Genomic DNA, 20430 nt, shown 5'->3' with positions numbered 1-20430 from the left:
ACGACATCTAAGCTCTGTACAGTTATTAACATCATTTTAATACGACTAAGAAATCACAACGCTGGTCACGGTTCTCCTTTACAACGGCAGAAGAGAGGATACCGAGCAGGACTCGTTTGTTTAAAGAAGCGTAGCTTTCGATTGCCAATACCGACCATCTTGCTGGCAAATGTACAGTGTCTGGTAAATAAAATTGAAGATCTCAGAGCTAGATTGCTATATCAGAGAGATATTAGAACCACTTATGTCTTCTTTCACAGAATCTTAGTTAACCCATTCTGTTCCAGATGCAGCGATTCAGATTGATACACCACCAAGATAGGACAGATGAATCTTTCAAAGGCAAAGGAGATGGAGTGTGTTTCATGATCAACTCTTCGTGGTGTACAAACATGGTGCTGCTGTCCCCATCCCAGTCCTGTTCACCGCACCTGGAACACGTTCCAACCAAGTGTTGTCCGTTTTATCTGCTGCCAGAGATCTCAGTGATCGTTTTGGTAGAGGTGTGCATTGCACCTCAGGCTCATGACAGACAGAACGATGTAATCAGCAGGCATGAAATAGCACATCCTGATGCCTTCCCCAGCATTTTGGTGGATTTCAACCAGAACAACTTGAAGGGGTCACTAAATAATTATTACCAACAAATCACTTGTAGTACCAGAGGAAACAACACACTGGACCATTGTTACAACACCATCAGGAGCACTTACACCCACACTTCGGGAAATCTGATCACCTGGCTGTACTTCTACTCCCTGAGTATAGGCAGAGACTGAAGACTGCAGCACCAGTTGTAAGGACCAGAATGGTTTGGACAAGGAGACAGACTTACAGGACTGTTTTAAATCGGTGGACTGGACTGTATTCAGGGATTCGTGCTTGAGTCTGAATGAGTACACCACTGCTGCACTGACTTCATTAAAACTTGTGTGGACGAATGTGTACCCACAAGAACATAACACACACATCCAAATTAAAACCTGTGGATGAACCAGGAGGTTCGTAGTCTGCTGAGGGCTCGATCTGTAACATTCAAGTCAAACAACCCAGGACTGTACAAGAAAACGAGGAATGACTTGTGGTGGGCTACTTCAAAAGCAAAGAAACAATTCCGAATGAAGTTGGAGGCAACGTTGGATGCATGTCAATGCTAACCTGATCTCAACATATCAATGCAGCTATAAAAAAGGAAAGAAAGCGGCTATATTTAATGAGGAGTTTGAGGAGGTTTGGTCTGTCAGCTAAAACACTCAAAAATTTCTACAGACGTACCCATGAAGAGCATTCTGACTGGCTGCATCACTGTCTGGTATGGCAGGGGGAGGGGCAGGGGTGGCTACTGCACAGGATTGAAGTAATCTGCAGGGTTTATAAAAATAGCCAGCTCATGGGCACTAGCCTCCCCAGTATCCAGGACATCTTCAAGGAACAATGCCTCAAAAAGGCGGCATCCATCATTAAGGACCCCCATCACCCAGCACATGCCCTCTTCTCATTGCTATCATCAGGGAGGAGGTACAGGAGCCTGAAGACACACACTCAACAGTTCAGGAACAGCTTCTACCTCTCTGCTATCTAATTTCTGAATGGACAATGAACCCATGAACACTATGTCACCACCTTTTTCTTTCTTTTTTTTGCACTCCTTATTTAATTTAACTATTATATACCTCAGAAGAAGCGCTGGAGTGAGGGAGAAGGGCCGGCGTCCTGGTAAGGCTGAGACGGCGTGCAAATCGACCACCGCTCCCTAGCATACTCCTGGCTAACGTTCAGTCCCTGGACAACAAGTTGGGAAAACTCAGAGCCAGAATCTCCTACCAGCGGGAAACAAAGGAATGTAATGTTGTGTGCTTTGTGAAGACCTGGCTGATGGAGGAGATACCAGACCACACTATCAAGCCCTCTGGGTTCTCCCTGATCCAGGCGGACAGGTCAAAAACCTCACTGGGAAGAGTAAAGGAGGAGGGGTATGCTTCATGGTCAACAATGCTTGGTGCGACACCCGGAATGTTCATGCCCTCAACTCCTTTTGTGCCCCAGAGCTGGAATACCTGGTGCTGCTGTGCAGACCCTACTGGCTGCCTAGGGAGTTCACGGCTGTTATCATCACAGCGGTGTACATTCCGCTGCAGGCTGATACTGACCTGGCTCTCAAGGAACTGTACGAGACCATCAAAATGCTTGAGACTGCACACCCAGAGGCTGCTTTCATCGTCGCTGGTGACTTTAGTCGGGAGTCACTGACAAAAGTCTCTCTGAAGTTTTGTCAGCACATCCAGGTGAGATCTCGTGAAGATAACATACTTGACCACTGCTACACTCCTTTCCACAACGCTTACAAAGCTCTCCTTCGTCCAGCTTTTAGAAAATCAGATCACTCTGTGATCTTGCTTTTGCTGACACACAGGAAGAATCTGAAACAAGAGGCATCCATAGTTAAAACCATCCACTGTTGGTCCAACCAATCAGTCTTCATGCTACACGACTGCTTCAATGTCTTCCAGGCTGAGAGTGTCTCCGAGTTCACGGATGGAGTCACGTGCTTCATCTGGAAGCGCATCGACGATGTTGTCCCCCCAGAAGTCGGTCAGGGTCTCCCTGAACCAGAAACTCTGGATCAGTAGTTCCATACGAGCAGCACTCACTGTGCGACACACAGCTTACATTGCTGGGAATAAGCAGGAGCTCATGAAAAGCAGCTATGATCTGCGCAAGGTTATCAAGGCTACAAAACAACGATACAAGGACAAGACTGAGTCAAGATTCACAACGAATAACACACGTGACTTGTGGCGAGGGCTGCATACCATCGCAGACTTCAAAGCTAAACGTAGCGGTGCTGCGAACATCGCGGCCTGTCTCCCAGATGAGCTCAATTGTTTTATACTCGGTTCGATATCGCTAACTTGAGCCTCCGAGGAAAACCTGCACTACAACCTGCAATTTGGTCATCTCTGAGGCTGAAGTACACAGATGTTTCCAACAAGTGGACAGTCACAAGGCTGTAGGACCAGACAAGTACTCAGGATGTGCACAGTACAACTGGCAGGTGTGTTTACAGACATTTTGAATCTCTTCCTCTCCCAGTGTAGAGTGCCCTTCTGCTTCAAAGCATCCACCATTGTCCCTGCACCTAAAAAGACCAAATTAACATGCCTGAACAGATGGCATCCTGTCGCACTCACTGTAATAATAAACAAATGCTTTAAGAGGCTGGTCAGGGACTACATCTGCAACATGCTACCACCCAAACTGGACCCCCTATAATTCACCTACCAACACAACCAATCGGCATACGACGCTATAGCCACTGCTCTACATACCATCCTTACACATAAGGAAAAGAAGGATGCTTATGTGAGGATGCTGTTCTTGGACTACAGTTCAGCATTCAACACCATAATTCCCTCCAGGCTCGACAGGAAGCTCAGAGACCTCGGCCTTCACCCTGCCTTGTGCAGTTGGGGGTGTTGTGGAAAGTATGGAGGGCTGTCAGAGGTTACAGCAGGACATCGATGAGATGCAAAACTGGGCTGAGAAGTGGCAGATGGATTTCAACCCAGAAAAGTGTGAGATGATTCATTTTGGTAAGTCAAATATGATGGCAGAATATAATATTAATGGTAAGACGCTTGGCTGAGTGGAGGATTAGAGGGATCTTGGGGTCCGAGTCCATAGTACACTCAAAGCTGCTGCGCAGGTTGACTGTGTGGTTAAGAAGGCATATGGTGTATTGGCCTTCATCAACCTTGGGATTGAGTTCAAGAGCCGAGAGGTAATGTTACAGCTATATAGGACCCTGGTCAGACCCCACTTGGAGTACTGTGCTCAGTTCTGGTCGCCTCACTACAGGAAGGATGTGGAAACCATAGAAAGGGTGCAGAGGAGGTTTACAAGGATGATGCCTGGATTGGGAGAATACCTTATGAGAATGGGTTGGCTGAACTCGGTCTTTTCTCTTTGGAGTGACAGAGAATGAGAGGTGACCTGATAGGGGTGTATAAAATGATGAGAGGCATTGATCGTGTGGATAGTCAGAGGCTTTTTCTTAGGGCTGAAATGGCTAACATGAGAGGGCACAGTTTTAAGGTGCTTGGAAGTAGCTACAGAGGAGATGTTAGGGGTAAGTTTTTTACGCAGAAAGTGGTGACTGTGTGGAATGGGCTGCCAGCGACTCTGGTGGAGGCGGATACAATAGGATGTTTTAAGGGACTCCTGGATAGGTACATGGGGCTTAAGAAAATAGAGGGCTATGGGTAACCCTAGGTAATTTCTAAAGTAAGTTCATGTTCAGCACAGCTTTATGGGCTGATGGGCCTGTATTGTGCTGTAGGCTTTCTGTGTTTCTATGTTTCTATGTCTTACTGACATGAAGATAGGTGGGACGACATGGCTTGTTGAAAGTGTTTGCATTCTGCAGCAGGATCCAGAAAGGTTTAGTGAGTGGGCGAAAATTTGGCAAATACAGTTTGAAGTAGAAAAGTGTGAGGTTATTGCACTTACTGTAAGTAGGAGGAATCAAATTTCAGACTCATATACAAATTGACAGAGTCTGCAAGTGAATGGGCTGCAAAGAGATCTATTGTGTAACTTTTGTGCATGATGCATCACAGGTTTGCAGAACTCATCATCTCATGTTCTTAATTGCTTTTTTTATTATTTTGCTTGATTTTTTTCTTTTTGCCTTTGCACAGTTTGTTGGCTTTTGCAGATGGGTTGATTTCATTTACTCTGAATGCCCACAGGAGAATGAATTGCAGGATAGTATATGGTGACTCATACGTATTTTGATAATTTACTTTGAATTTTGAAGTAATTAAGGAGGCAAATTCAGATTCGGATTCATTTGTTTATCATATCTACATCAGTACATCCACTGAAATGTGCCGTTTGCAGTAACAGCAACACGACCTAAGGATGTGCTGAGGCAGCCCTCAAGTGTCCCCACACGTTCCAGTGCCAACACATCATGCCCACAACATTCAGCAGAACAACACAGAACACAACAGGCAACCAAACAAGCTTCATCCCTCCCCCACACACGGGCAGTCTGCAAGCTGGCACTTTAGCTTTTATTGCAAGGATGTTGGAGTTTAAATACAGAAACACACTGCAGCGGTTATACAGGGCACTGGTGAGGTCACATCTGGGGCACAGTTTTGGTTCCCTTATTTCTGAAAGATCCCTTTATTTAAAAAGAGGATTTATCAGCGTTGCAGGTAGGCGAGAAGAAATCTATGAGATACTGCTAGAGAAACACAGCAAAGCACTACAGAGAGGAATAAAGTCCTGACGAAGGTCTTGGTCTGAAGCGTCAACTGTTTACTCTTTTCTATAGATGCTGCCTGACCTACTGAATTCTATCAGCGTTTTGTGTGTGTTGCTCTGGACTTTCAGCATCTGCAAAACCTTTTGTGTTTATGAGGTAATTTTGGGGTGAGGATTGTCCTATTACAAATAGACAAAAATTCGATCTGAATTCTTTGCAGCTTGTAAGAATGAGGGGTGATCTTCTAGGGACACAGGATTCTCAGAAACATGATGTTTCCACTAGTAGGAGAAGCTCAAAACAAAGGATCATAGTTGCAAGATAAGGGGGCAGATTTTTAAAACTGAATTACATAGGTGGTAAAACTCTGAAATACTCTATTGTAGAGGTTTGAGGAGGCGACTCAAAAAGAGGAGGCAGGTGGATTGGAAAGGTTGGGGTATCATGAACTTGCACAGTAGAGGCAGATCGGGCATGATCATATTGAGTGGCAGGCCAGGTTGAAAGAGCCCCATGACCTCCTTCTCCTATTTCATACCTTGTTGTTTTGGGAGTAGATACTAGCTCTCTGTCAGATCATTGAGGTTGAAAAGTCAATCGGTTGAATGTTCAGTTGTAATCTGCTATCAGTTGCTGAATGGTTCATGAACCCATGAGCACTACCTCACCATTTTGCGCTCTGTTTGCACGACTTATTTATTTTTTATATTTCTTATTGCCCTAGAGCAGGGATTTCCAACCTGGGGTCCACAGAGCCCTTGGTTAATGGGAAAGGCTCCGTGGCATAACAAAGGTAGGGAACCCCTGCCTTATAGTGATTTTTATTACTATACTGCTGCCGCCCAACAAATTTCATGACCTGCATCAGTGAAAATAGATCTAATAGCAAATGTGAATCCCGCTATTGTAAACTTTGCATTTTGCAATGCTGCGGGTGTTAGTTGGGGATGTTTAAGCTTAGAAAATAAACTTCCAAAAAAAATGAAGAAACACTCTTGCACCAGGGCACCCAAAATATGCGCAAAATTGCTCATATTTCTCAAAGGAGGAAATGGAGGGAGCGAAAGTCAGTGAGTGGAATGTGGTGCGAGAAGAGTTGGAAGAAAGGAATTTCCATTAGCATTGAGAGAGATGGCTTGATGGCCACATTGTTCTGATCTGAACCTAGACTGTATTCTGTTATTTGAAAGCTGGGGTCCACTTTGATCTACCGTATGTTTGCCTCTGGTTTTACACCCCTTGCCCAAATCTCGATCCCGACTCATGTTTGTTTCTCCCTAACTGGAGTCACCTCAGCTCAGTTAACAACATGTGCAACAGGTAGAAGATAGGAGATGTTGAAGCAATGACTGAACCCAAACCTCCTATACCCCCTTGCATCCCTTATCTAAAACAATTATAAGACCATAAGATATAGGAGCAGAAGTAGGCCATTCAGCCCATTGAGTCTGCTCCGCCATTCAATCATGGGCAGATCCAATTCTTCCAGTCATCCCCACTCCCCTGCCTTCTCCCCATACCCTTTGATGCCCTAGCTAATCAAGAACCTATCTATCTCTACCTTAAATACACCCAGTGACTTGGCCTCCACAGCTGCTCGTGACAACAAATTCCACAAATTTACCACCCTCTGACTAAAGTAATTTCTCCACATCTCTGTTCTAAACGGACGTCCTTCAATCCTGAAGTTGTGCCCTCCTGTCCTAGACTACCCTAGCAAGGGAAATAACTTTACCATATCTAATCTGTTCAGTCCTTTTAACATTCAGAATATTTCTATGAGATTCCACCGTCCCCCCCCCCCCATTCTTCTGAACTCCAGGGAATACAGCCCAAGAGCTACCAGACATTTCTCATACAGTAACCCTTTCATTCCTGGAATCATTCTCCTGAATCTTTTCTGAACCCTTACAATATCAGTATATCCCTTCCAAAATAAGGAGCCCAAAACTGTTCACAATACTTCGCGTGGTTTCATGAGTACCTTATAGAGCCTCAACATCACATCTCTGCTCTTGTATTCTGATCCTCTAGAAATGAATGCCAACATTGCATTCACCTTCTTCATCACCAACTTAACCTGGAGGTTAACCTTTGGGGTATCCTGCACAAGGACTCCCAAGTCCCTTTGCATCTCTGCATTTTGAATTCTCTCCCCATCTAAATAATAGTCTGCCCATTTATTTCTTCCAGCAAAATGCATGACCATACACTTTCCAACATTGTATTTCATTTGCCACTTCTTTGCCCATTCCCCTAAACTATCTAAATCTCTCAGCAGGCTCTCTGTTTCCTCGACACTACCCGCTCCTCCACCCATATTTGTATTATCGGCAAATTTAGCCACAAATCCATTAATACCATAGTTCAAATCATTGACATACATGGTAAAAAGTAGCAGTCCCAACACCAACCCTTGTGGAACTTCACTGGTAAAAGGTAACCAACCAGAATAGGATCCCTTTATTCCCACTCTCTGTGTTCTGCAAATCAGCCAATGCTCCACCCATGCTAGCAATGAATTCCACAATGACTTGGTATCCGTTGCCGTGTGTGACAATGAATTCCACAATGACTTGTCCTCTGTCGCCGTGTGTGACAGTGGATTCCACAATGACTTGGGTGAGGAGCGTTTGCCAGCTTTGGGCACGTGCTCACTGGAATTTAGAAGACTGTGCGGTGATGTCATTGAAAGCTACCGAATTTTGAAAGAACTAGATACGTTGGATGTGGAGAGGATGTTCCCTCTGGTCGGGGTGTATAGAACTAGACAGCACAGCCTCAGAATTGAGCGGCGACCTTTTAGAGCAGAAGTAAGAAGAAATCTATTTAGTCATAGTCATAGTCATACCTTATTGATCCCGGGGATCAAAGAGTGGTGAATCTGTGAAACTCTCTGGCACAGATTATGGTGGAGGCTAATTCCGTGGGCATATTTAAAGCGGAAGTTGATAGATTCCTGATTGGTCGAGGCATCAAGGGATATAGTGCGACGGTAAGTGTATGGGGTTGGGTGGGATCTGGGATCAGCCATGATGGAATGGCGGAATAGACTCGATGGGCTGAATGGCCTAATTCTGCTCCTATGTCATTATGGTCTTATAATAATTAAAAATATCAATTGCAATGTGAAGTATAAAAATTAAATAAGTAGTGCATAAAGTGAGCAAAAGAAGAGGAAAAAAGAATAGTAAACAACAGGAATTCTGCAGATGCTGGAAATTCAAGCAACACACATCAAAGTTGCTGGTGAACGCAGCAGGCCAAGCAGCATCTGTAGGAAGAGGTGCAGTCGACGTTTCAGGCCGAGACCCTTCGTCCTGACGAAGGGTCTCGGCCTGAAACGTCGACTGCACCTCTTCCTACAGATGCTGCTTGGCCTGCTGCGTTCACCAGCAACTTTGATGTGTGTAAAAAGAATAGTAAGTTAGTATTGATGGGTTCACTGCCCAGTCGGAAATCTGAGGGGAGAGGGGAAGAAGCTGTTTCTGAAACACTGAATGCATGTATTTGGGCTCCTGTACCTCCTCTGTGATGGTAGCAGTGAGAAGAGGGCATGTCCTGGGTGATGGTGGTCCTAAATAGTGAATGCTCCTTTCTTGTGGCATCACCTGTTGAAGATGTGCTGGAGGCTGCACAGGCTATTGCACACGATGAACCGTATCCTAACATCTCTTAAATGTTGCATTCGAACTCACATCCACCATTTCCTCTGGCAGCTTGTTCCACACTCACACAATCCTCTGAATGAGGAAGTTCCCTCTCAGGTTCCCCTGAAACATTTCACCTTTCACCCTTAACCTGTGACCTTTAGTTCTAGTCTCACACAACCTCAGTGGAAAAATACTGCTTGCATTTACCCTATCTATACCCTCATAATTGTGTGCAGTTTCATAATTTAATTAGCTAAACTATCATTCAAACTGATCATGTTTCCAGAATTTAAATGTTATGGATAAGACCATAGGACATAGTAGCATACTTAGGCCATTCAGCCCATCGAGTCTGCTCCACCATTCGTCATGGCTGATTTATTATCCCTCTCAATGCCATTTCCCTATAACCTTTGACTAACCCTAACTAATCAAGAACCTATCAACCTCTGCTTTAAATATACCCAATGACTTGGCACCATGGCTGACTATGCGGACAAATTCCACAGATTCACAACCCTCTGGTTAAAGATTCGTTTGTTTCCTCATTATCTGCCATGTTGTATGAAATGGGCGCTCATGGTCATGGAATGACCATGATTGTTCTTCTCAAAGTTTTCTCCGTAAGGGTTTTGCCATTGTCTTCTTCTGGGCAGTGTCTTTACCAGCCGGGTGACCCCAGCCATTATCAATACTCTTCGGAGGTTGTCTGCCGGACATTAGTCGTCACTTAACCAGGAATTGTGATATGCACCATCTGCTCATATGACCATGCACCACCACCTGCTCCAATAGCTTCATGTGCCCCTGATCTGGGGGCTAAGCAGGTGCTACACCTTGGCCAAGGGTGACCTGCAGGCTAGTGGAGGGAAGGAGCACTGTACATCTCCTTTGGTGGAGACACATCTCCATCCCGTCACCCAAGGCTAAAGATTATAGGATACTAACACCACAGTATCAGAATCAGGTTTAATATCACCAGCATATGTTGTGGAATTTGTTAACTTTGAGGCAGCAGTCCAATGTAATGCATGACAATAGAGAGAAAAATATATTTAATAGGTAAATTAAATAAGTAATGAAAAAATAGAAATAAAAAGTAGTGAGGTGGTGTTCATGCATTCACTGTCCATTAAAAAATCAGATGGCAGAGGGAAAGAAGCTGTTCTTGAATCGCTGAGTGTGTGCCTTCAGGCTCCTGTACCTCCTTCCTGACGGTAGCAATGAGAGGAGGGCATGTCCTGGGTGATGGTGGTCCTTAATGATGGACCCTGCCTTTCTGAGGCACCACTCCTTCAGCTCTGTGTGTCTGGTTTTATTATTAGTTGAATCGGTCTTTAAGCCATTATGCTGTTTTGATAGAGCTGAAGCTGTTGATTGCTTTGAAATTGCATGAAATTGGTTTGCTGCCCATAAAGGATGTTCTGTCACTCTTACCTTACTGGCATTTGGATTGTTGGCTCGAAGGGTGTTTACTGTAGCATCTGTTTATGCAGTACAGTCTGTTGTATGATTTATCACTCACATTCGTGTTCCAGTCTCTCTTTTCTTCCTTCTTTAATTTTATTTTGAGATACTGCATGGTAACAGGCCGTTTTGGCACAGCAAGCCCAGGCTGTTCATTTACACCCATGTGACCAATTAATTTGTGAACGCATACGCCTTTGGATTCTGGGAGGAAGCTGGAGCACACAGAGGAGAGGAACCCCACGTGGTCACATGTAGAATGTGCACACTCCTCACAGACAGTGACGGGAATCGAACCCGGGTCACTGACACTGTAATACCGTTATACTGACCGGGACACAGTAATGGGGAGAACGTACACACTCCTCGCAGACAGTGACGGGAATCGAACCCGGGTCACTGACACTGTAATACCGTTATACTGACCGGTACACGGTAATGGGGAGAAAGTACACACTCCTCACAGACAGTGACGGGAATCGAACCCGGGTCACGGACACTGTAACACCGTTACACTGACCAGTACACGATAATGGGGAGAACGTACACACTCCTTGCAGACAGTGACGGGAATCGAACCCGGGTCACAGACACTGTAACACCGTTACACTGACCGGTACACGGTAATGGGGAGAACATACACACTCCTCACAGTGACAGGAATCGAACCCAGGTCACTGACACTGTAACACCGTTACACTGACCGGTACACAGTAATGAGGAGAACGTACACACTCCTCACAGACAGAGATTGGAATTGAACCTGCGTCATGCTAACCACTATGCTACTGTGCTGTTCCGACTTCTTCTCAAATATCCACAATTCCTTGGTGTGATCTAAAATGAGATATTGATTTATGTGGCCTTACTTGGGAGTCCTTGTACAGGATTCCCTGAAGGTTAATTTGCAGGTTGAGTCTGCGGTGAGGAAGACAAATGCAATGTTAGCATTCATTTCAAAATGACTAGAATATAAAAGCAAGGATGTAATGTTGAGACTTTATAAAGCACTGGTAAGGCTTCACATGGAGTATTGTGAGCAGGTTTGGGCCCCTATTCTTGAAAAGGATGTGCTGGAACTGGAGGGGGTTCAGAGGAGGTTCACAAAAATGATTCCAGGATTGAAAGGCATGTCATATGAAGAGCGTTTGATGGCTTTGATACTGTATTCTCTGGAATTCGGAAGAATGAGGGGTGACGTAATTGAAACCTATCAAATGGTGAAAGACCTAAATTGAGTGGATGTGGAGAGAATGTTTCCTAAAGTGGGAGGGTCTCGGACCAGAGGACACAGCCTCAGAATAGAGGGGCGTCCTTTTAAAATGGAGATGAAGAGTAATTTCTTTAGCCAAAGAGTGGTACATGCGTGGAATTTGTTGCCACAGGCAACTGGGGAGGCCGAGTCTTTTTGGATATTTAAAGCAAAGGTTGATAGATTCCTGACTGGTCAAAGCATGAAGGGATATGGGGAGGGGAGAAGGCAGGAGATTGGGACTGAGAGGAAAATTGGATCAGCTATGATGAAATGATGGAGTAGACTCGATGGGCCAAATGGCCTAATTTTGCTCCTGTATCGTATAAACATGATGGTTATAGGTCGTGTACAGACCAGCTGGCTAATTAGGGTTCAGTATAAAACAAAGTAAGTTAACAAGTTGTAACAACAAGTAGTACTATAGATAATGAGCATCAAATGGACAGATGTTTCTGAGCACCTGTTTAGTTCACCTATGACCTTCGTGGAAGTAATTCTGCAATCCTTGATGACCAAGTATGTCTACAGGACAGCTGGAGATTGCCTCTTCATTTCAGAGACTTACAGGAAAGGGCAGCATGTGCTTGCATTTCTAGTGTTTTCCAGATCCCATGAACCAGTACATTTATTAAAAAAAAGTAAATGTCAACTGATTTTGACCTTGGTAATCACTGAGAGCACAAACGCAATATTATTGAGTTATTAATGGGTCTCTGTACCATAGTCCACCCACTCATCATCGTCAATTGTACAGTCAGCACTGTCTCAACACTCAGGCTCTCCGCATCATTATTTCACAGGACATCATGTAGGAGAACCCTATCTCCTTCATTAACGAAAAGGCTCAGGAGAGGACGGACTTAATGCAGCAATTATTATCATTCCACCTTCCCCAGGATGTACTGGTGTAACTCTGCACTGCCATCATCGAGAGCATCCTCAGATCAGCCATTACTGTCTGGTTTAGTGCAGCGTCCCCTCACAGTGTACAAATGCTACAGCGAACTGTCAGGTTAATAGAAGGGTCATTGGCTGCAGTCTGCCATTACTGAACGACTTAGAGTCGTAGAGAGGTGCAGCACAGAAAGCACAGCACCATTCGGCCCCTCTTGCAGTTGGAGACTGTTCTGTATGGGTGGGAAAGGGGATTGTTTTGTTGTTCGTGCGTATTGTATGTCACCTGCGCATTGTTCTGTTGAGCATTGTAGACAAGCTAAGAGCTAAGTTGACGTCGTCATGTGGTGACACTTGCAGACTGCCCCCAGCGCATTCTCAGATTGTGTTGGTTGTTAACGTAAGTGGTGCATTTCACTGTATGTTTTCATATACACGTGATTAATAAATAGATAAAACTAAATTGAACCAGATTAGCATGCTCAAATTGCTGGAGGAATGCGGCAGGTCAGGCGGTATCCACGGAGAGGAATAACCAGACTCTTCACCTGAACTGGAAAGGTGGGGGGAAGATGCCAGAAGTAGAAGGTAGGGGAGGGGAAGACCAGGTTAGAAGGTGACAGGTGAAACCAGGTGGGTGGGGAGGGGGAAAGAAGTAAGAAGGTGGGAGATGGTAGATTGAAAAGCCAAAGGGCTGAAGAAAGAATCTGGCAGGAGAGGAGAGTGGATCAGGGGAGAATTTAAGATGAGGGGAACCCGAGGGAGGTGATTGGTTGGTGAGGAGAAGAAGTAAGAGAGAAGGGGGAATTGAAGAAGAGGGAAAAGGGAGGGGAAAAAATTACCTGAAGTTGGAGAATCAAATGCCATGATTAAATCTAACCTTGGCAAGTTGGATTAAAGAGAAGCCTAAAGCTTTTTATAAATATAGTAGAAACAAGAAGGTTGTTAAGGAATGAGCTGATCTTCGCTGGGACCAAAAGTATCATCAGTATTTAGCAGGGAGAATGGCGTGGAGTTTGGAGGTTAAGGGGGGAAGTACACTATTCTGGAGCAATAGGAAACTGGAATTTTTAGAAATATCGACACACAATAAGGTGGATAAGTCCCCAGGACATGACAGGACCTATCCCAGGGTGCTAAAGAGATTGCTGGAGCTGAAATGGAGATTTTTTTTACATGGTTGTTAGCTCTGGATAAGAGGCCTAATAACTGTAGAATACAAACTGCTTTCCCCGTTCGAAAAGGGCAGTAGGAACAACCTGGAAACAATAGGCTGGTGACCTTCTCATCAGTGGTAGGGAATGTCCCAATATACAGTGGCATGCAAAAGTTTGGGCACCCCGGTCAAAATTTTTGTTACTGTGAATAGCTAAGCGAGTAAAAGATGAACTGATTTTCAAAAGGCATTAAGTTAAAGATGACACATTCCTTTAATATTTTAAGCAAGAAAACTTTTTTATTTCCATCTTTTACAGTTTCAAAATAACAAAAAAGGGCACCCTGCAAGGCAGTACTTAGTAACACCCCCTTCGGCAAGTATCACAGCTTGTAAACGCTTTCTGTAGCCAGCTAAGAGACTTTCAATTCTTGTTTGGGGGATTTTCACCCATTCTTCCTTGTAAAAGGCTTCTAGTTCTGTGAGATTCTTGGGACGTCTTGCACGCACTGCTCTTTTGAGGTCTATCCACAGATTCTCAATGATGTTTAGGTCAGGGACTGTGAGGGCCATGGCAAAACCATCAGATTGCGCCTCTTGAGGTAGTCCATTGTGGATTTTGAGGTGTGTTTAGGATCATTATCCTGTTGTAGAAGCCATCCTCTTTTCACCTTTGGCTTTTTTACAGATGGTGTGATGTTTGCTTCCAGAATTTGCTGGTATTTAATTGAATTCAGTCTTCCCTCTACCAGTAAATGTTCCCCGTGCCACTGTCTGCAACACAAGCCCAAAGCATGATCGATCCACCCCTGTGCTTAACAGTTGGAGAGAGGATCTTTTCATGAAATTCTGCACTCTTTTTTCTCCAAACATACCTTTGCTCATTGCGGCCAAAAATCTCTATTCAAAAGGTTCAAAGGAACATCTAAACAAACCTGATGCATTTTGGAAACAAGTCCTGTGGACTGATGAAGTTAAAATAGAAATTTTTGTTTAATTGACAATGGACTGAATTGGTATGTTTGGAGAAAAAAGGGTGCAGACATCACACCGCCTGTAAAAAAAAAAGTCGAAGATGAAAAAAAGAGGATGGCTTCTACAACAGGATAATGATCCTAAACACACCTCAAAATCCACAATGGACTACCTCAAGAGGTGCAATCTGTTGGTTTTGCCATGGCCCTCACAATCCCTGACCTAAACATCATTGAGAATCTGTGGATAGACCTCAAAAGAGCAGTGCGTGCAAGACGTCCCAAGAATCTCACAGAACTAGAAGCCTTTTGCAAGGAAGAATGGGTGAAAATCCCCCAAACAAGAATTGAAAGACTCTTAGCTGGCTACAGAAAGCATTTACAAGCTGTGATACTTGTCAAAGGGGGTGTTACTAAGTACTGCCTTGCAGGGTGCCCAAACATTTGCTTCAGGCCCTTTTCCTTTTTTGTTATTTTGAAACTGTAAAAGATGGAAATAAAAAAGTTTTCTTGCTTACAATATTAAAGAAATGTGTCATCTTTAACTTAATGCCTTTTGAAAATCCGTTCACCTTTTACTCACTTAGCTATTCACAGTAACGGAAATGTTGACCAGGGTGCCGAAACTTTTGCATACCACTGTATCTATGCAGCTATAAAGAAGCAAGACAGTGGTTAAATTTCATTAAGAGTTCGAGGAGATTTGGAATGTCACCTAAAATACTCAAAAACTTCTACAGATGCCCCATGGAGAGCATTCTGACTGGCTGCATCAATGACTGTAATGAAGGGTGGCGGGTGGGGGGGGGGGGCGGTGCTACTACACAGGATCAAAGTAAGCTGCAGAAATTTGTAAAATTAGTCAGCTGCCTTATGGGCACAAGTCTCCGTAGTATCTAAGACATCTTCAAGGATCGGTGCCTCAAAAAGGCGGCGTTCATTATTAAGGACCCTCACCACCCAGGGCATGCCTTCTTCTCACTGTTACCATCAAGGAGGTGCGGAAGCCTGAAGGCACACACTCTGATTCAGGAACAGCTTCTTCCCTCTGCCACTCAATTCCTAAATGGACATTGAAACAATGAACACTACCTCAGTACTATTTTATTTCTGTTTTTGCACTGCTTATTTAATTTAACTGTTTGATATACATGTATACTGTCTGTAATTCAGTGTTTTTTCATATATTGTATTGTCATTGTACTGCTGCCGCAAAGTTAACAATTTTCATGACATATGTTGGTGATATTAAAGCCAATTTCGAACATGGTTTTGTACAGGGGAGATCATGCTCACAAGTGTAATTGAACTTTTTGAGGAGGTAACGAAGAAAATCAATGAACGCAAAGTAGTAGACATAAATGGAAGAGATTCTGCAGATCCTGAAGAAGGGTCTCGGCCCGAAACCTCGATTGTTTATTCCTCTCCATAAATGCTGCCTGACCTGCTAAGTTCCTCCAGCAATTTGTGTATGTTGCAAAGCAGCAGAATTCAGTAAGGCATTTGATAAGGTCCTGCATTGTAGGCTGGTGAAGGAAATAATGGCATAATAAAACCAAGGCATATTTGCAAACTGGATCCAAAATTGGTTTGGTAATAGGAGGCAGAAACTAGTGACGGATGGGTGTTTCTCTGACTGGAGGTGTGCAGTGACTGGTGTATTATAGATGACTTGGATGAGAATGTCAGTGATCAGATCAGTCAGTTCGCTAACAATGTGAAAACTGGCAGAGTTGAAGATAGAAAAGAATATTGTCTGAGGAGCTATTGCACAGGATCGGAAAAAGCTGCGGAAGGTTTCAAACTCTGCCAGCTCCACCATGGGCAGCAGCCTCCGCAGCACTGAGGAATTCTTCAAAAAGTGGTGCCCCAAAATGGTGGCATTCATCATTAGGGACCCTCATCACCCAGGATGTGACCTCGTCTCATTGCTACCATCAAGGAAGAAGCGCAAGAGCCTGAATACACAGACTCAATGTTTCAGGAACAGCTTCTTTTCCACCACCATCAGATTTCCGAATTGTCATTGAACCCATGAACACTATCTCACTAACTAGAGAAAATCTGTAGATGCTGGAAATCTGAGCAACACACACAAAATGCTGGAGGAACTCAGCAAGTCAGGCAGCATCTGGGAAAAGAGTATGGTCTACTTATCGGGCCGAAACCCTTCTGAAGGACCCTTCGTCAACTGTGCTCTTTTCCTAGATGCTGCCTGGCCTGCTGAGTTCCTTCAGCACTTTATGTGTGTTACACTTCCTCACTATTTTTTCTTTGTCTCTTTTTGCTTGACCTATTTAATTTGTGTGCGTATATATATATTATTGTGCAATGTACATCTGCCACAAAACAACAAAGTTCGTGACTTATGCCAGTGATATTAAACCAGATTCTGGATGCAAAGTCAAAGTTGAACATAGATCAGCTAGGAAGTTGGACAGAATGGTGACAGGTGGAACCTAATCCAGACAAGCGTGAGACAAGACCCACAAAACGCTGGAGGAACTCAGCAGGTAAAGTACTTTGGGAAGTCCGGTAGGACATACAGAGTAAATGGCGAAGGACCTTTGCAGCATTGGTGTACAGAAGTTCACAAAATGATGAGGGGTGTAGATAAGAGAGTCTCTGTCTGGGGCAGGGAGTCTTGAACTAGAGGACGCAGTTCTAATGCGCAGGGGAGACATTTTAAGGAGATCTGCAAAGTGTATTCTTCACACAGAATGTGCTCGTTCCAGACAAACAAAACTATCACCTTCTCCAGCAGCTCATTCCACATAAACAGTCACCAGAAGGTGATGAAGAGGCCCATATGGATACCAAGTTTAAAATTGATTTGGACAGGTGCTTGCATAAGGAGGGAATCGAGGGGTATAGATCCAATGCAGGCGAATGAGGTGAGCATGAATATGCATCACGATCAGCATGGACGAGGATGAAGGCACTGTGACGTACTGTTATATAGTTTGTATCTGTTCCAACCTGTATGTGATTCCAGGTCCAGAGCAGTGTGGTTGATTCTGAAATGGCCTCACAGTTGAATATTAATTGCAGTGTTAAAACTGAAAAGATCAACAATGCAGAGAGAACTTGACAGAGAACTTGGCATAGAGCCCTCCACACAAACATTTGGGACTGGTGTCTAAATTGGCTGTGCTATACAACCGACTGATCAGTTACTAGCCTGACACTGTTGGCATCACAGAATTGTACTTTATACTTGGCTCTGCTATCACAGCTGCTGGCTACATCCTCTCACGTTTATAGACACACAAACACACACTGGTGATAACAACATACTGGTATATAGATCGAAGGGAGTAATCCCTCATTTCGGACCTATGACGTCTGAAAGCATTGAGGTAAACATTGGCAAGGAAACCACACGGTTACCTTGATTATCTGATACAATCCTTATTTTGTTGATGAATTAGTACTACTCAACGTGGAGCAATACTTGGAAACAGGACGGAAGATAGCCAGGAATCTCCAGGCCTCTGCTCTGAGCACATTCTACATCTGTAACCCACGGTGACTTGGAAACATGACAAAAAATATCCAGGAATCTCCAGGCCTCTACTCTGAGCACATTCTACATCTGTAACCCACGGTGACATGCAGCAACATCATGGATCTACCTGAGTCCAGAAAGACATTGTTCCCTGGATCTATAATAGTTGACGAATAAGTCAAGAACAAGTATAAATCCCTCCTCACTATTGAACACATCAAAATTCAAAGTAAATATTTTATCAAAGTACATATATGTCACCAAATACAACCCTGAGATTTATTTTCTTGCAGGCATACTCAATGAATCCATAGCAGAATAATAGCCATCTACAAGGAATGCTGTCAGAAGAAAGCAGGATCGATCATAAAGGACCCCTATCACCCAGGCCATGCTTCCGTGTTGCTACTATCTTCAAGCAACAGGTATAGGAGCCTCAGGGCCCACACTATTATGTCAGGAACAGTTATTGCCCCTCAACCATCAGGCTCTTGAACCAATGGCAACAATGAGAAGAGAGCACAGCCAGGGTGGTCGGGGCCTTATGATGATGGGTGCTGCTTTCTTGTGGCAGTGCTCTATATAAGTGTGCTCAATAATGGGGTGGGCTTTGCCGACAGACTCACTTTCAAGTACTCTACAACTCATGATCTTAGTATTATTTATTTTCTCATTTATTATTGTATTTTGCATTTGCACTGGTTGTCTTCTTTTGCACATTGGTTGCTTGTAAGTCTTTGTGTGTGGTTTTCCATTGATTCTATTGTATTTCTTTAATCTACTGTGAATGCCTAGAAGAAAATGAACCCAGGGTTGTTTATGATGACACATATAAACTTTGATAATAGATTTACTTTGAACTTTGAAATTTGAACTAAAGCTAATTTCCCTCACCAATACGTCCATACCAGATGCTTTTGACCATAATGGAGTACACAGGAATGGCAGGTGAGCAGTCCTCGCAGGGACAGAGACCTACCTTCTCACTGTTCAGCGTGGGATGGACACAGAACCGTAACACTCGTTGTAAACTAGGAGTCCGAGGTGTGCTGTGGATCATCATTAGAAGCAGAAATTGTACACCAACCACTCGGGTTTGCAAACTGAGTGCTTGGTGTATCCCTCATTCTGCTGTTACACATCTTCTACATGATGATCAGCTCATCTGAATTGAATTGACTTTATTTCTTAGATCCTTCACATATGTGTGTGAAAATCTTTACGTTACATTTCCATCTAAATGTGCTATGTGCAACCACACTTCCAGAGGTGGTGGAATTCAGTAGTTACTACGCTGACGTTTTTAGACCTCTCAGGATTGCAAAGTCACGGCTTGGCATATCCCTCACTGCCGTTACATTCAACCCAGCAACTCAACAGGCAGCACGGTAGTGTAGCAGTCAGCATGACGCTATTACATCGCCAACAACCTAGGTTCACTTCCCACCGCTGTCATATGTTCCACACGTGACCACATGGCTTTCCTCCAGGTGCTCCAGTTTCCTCTCAAATTCCAAAGATGTACAGGGTAGTAGTTATTGGTTGCATGGGCGTAATTGGGCAGGAAGTGCTGTATCTCTAATTTAAAAAAGATAAAAATTAAACCTTACTCAAATGAGGCATGGAGTAGGGTATTCTGGAACAGTTAAAGGCACTCTGGAAAAGGGGCAGCATTGCTGGCAAGCTGCAGTCCTGGACTACGTGTGCACTAAATAGCAAAAATAACTAAATGGAATAGTCCCACAGCCAATGGGTTTGATCAAAGCTCTTGCAATTCTGCATATCGTGCCTGGTTGAAATCCTTCGCTCCTCCTTAACATTATCCATTCTTATCTGGAAGGTTTTGTCCCAATCATTGCATATTGCCTGAAAGAAGTTGTCTTATACATCTTGTGAAGGAATGAACTGAGCTCCAAAAATTTTAGTATACGCTTACTGGCCACCTGACCACTTTATTTGTTACCTCCTGTACCTAATAAAGTGGCTGCTGAGTTTATGTTTCTGGTCTTCTGCTCCTGCAGCCCATCCACTTCAAAGTTCAACGCGCTGTGTTTCCAGAGATGCTCTTCTGTACACGACTGTTGTAACGTGTGGTTATTTGAGTTACTGTTGCCATCCTGTCAGTTTGAATCAATTTGGCAAATGTCCTCTGTCATTAACAAAGCATTTTCACCCACAGAATTTCATCTCACTGGATGTTTTTTGTTTTATTGCACTATTCTCCATAAACTCTGGAGACTGTTATGTG

At 43.9% G+C, this 20430-nt stretch overlaps 1 protein-coding gene across 2 annotated transcripts in view; it reads left to right on the top strand.

Moving 5' to 3' along the window:
• LOC134343346 (zinc finger and BTB domain-containing protein 7C) overlaps nt 1-20430 on the top strand; it is a 278534-nt gene that overhangs the window by 100142 nt on the left and 157962 nt on the right. The window contains exon 1 of one of the 2 annotated variants that reach the window (XM_063042035.1): nt 3564-3593. The exons of the other annotated variant lie outside the window; for it this stretch is intronic. Coding sequence (XP_062898105.1) covers nt 3581-3593 — 13 coding nt within the window. The 5' untranslated portion in view covers nt 3564-3580. Of the gene's footprint in view, nt 1-3563; nt 3594-20430 lie in introns of those variants that run through there. 2 annotated transcript variants of the gene reach the window in all.

The sequence above is a fragment of the Mobula hypostoma genome, chromosome 3, assembly GCF_963921235.1.
Source record: "Mobula hypostoma chromosome 3, sMobHyp1.1, whole genome shotgun sequence".
In the NCBI taxonomy this organism is placed as follows: Eukaryota; Metazoa; Chordata; class Chondrichthyes; order Myliobatiformes; family Myliobatidae; genus Mobula; species Mobula hypostoma.
Note: the sequence above shows the minus strand (reverse complement) of the source record. Positions and strands in the feature narration are given on the sequence as shown.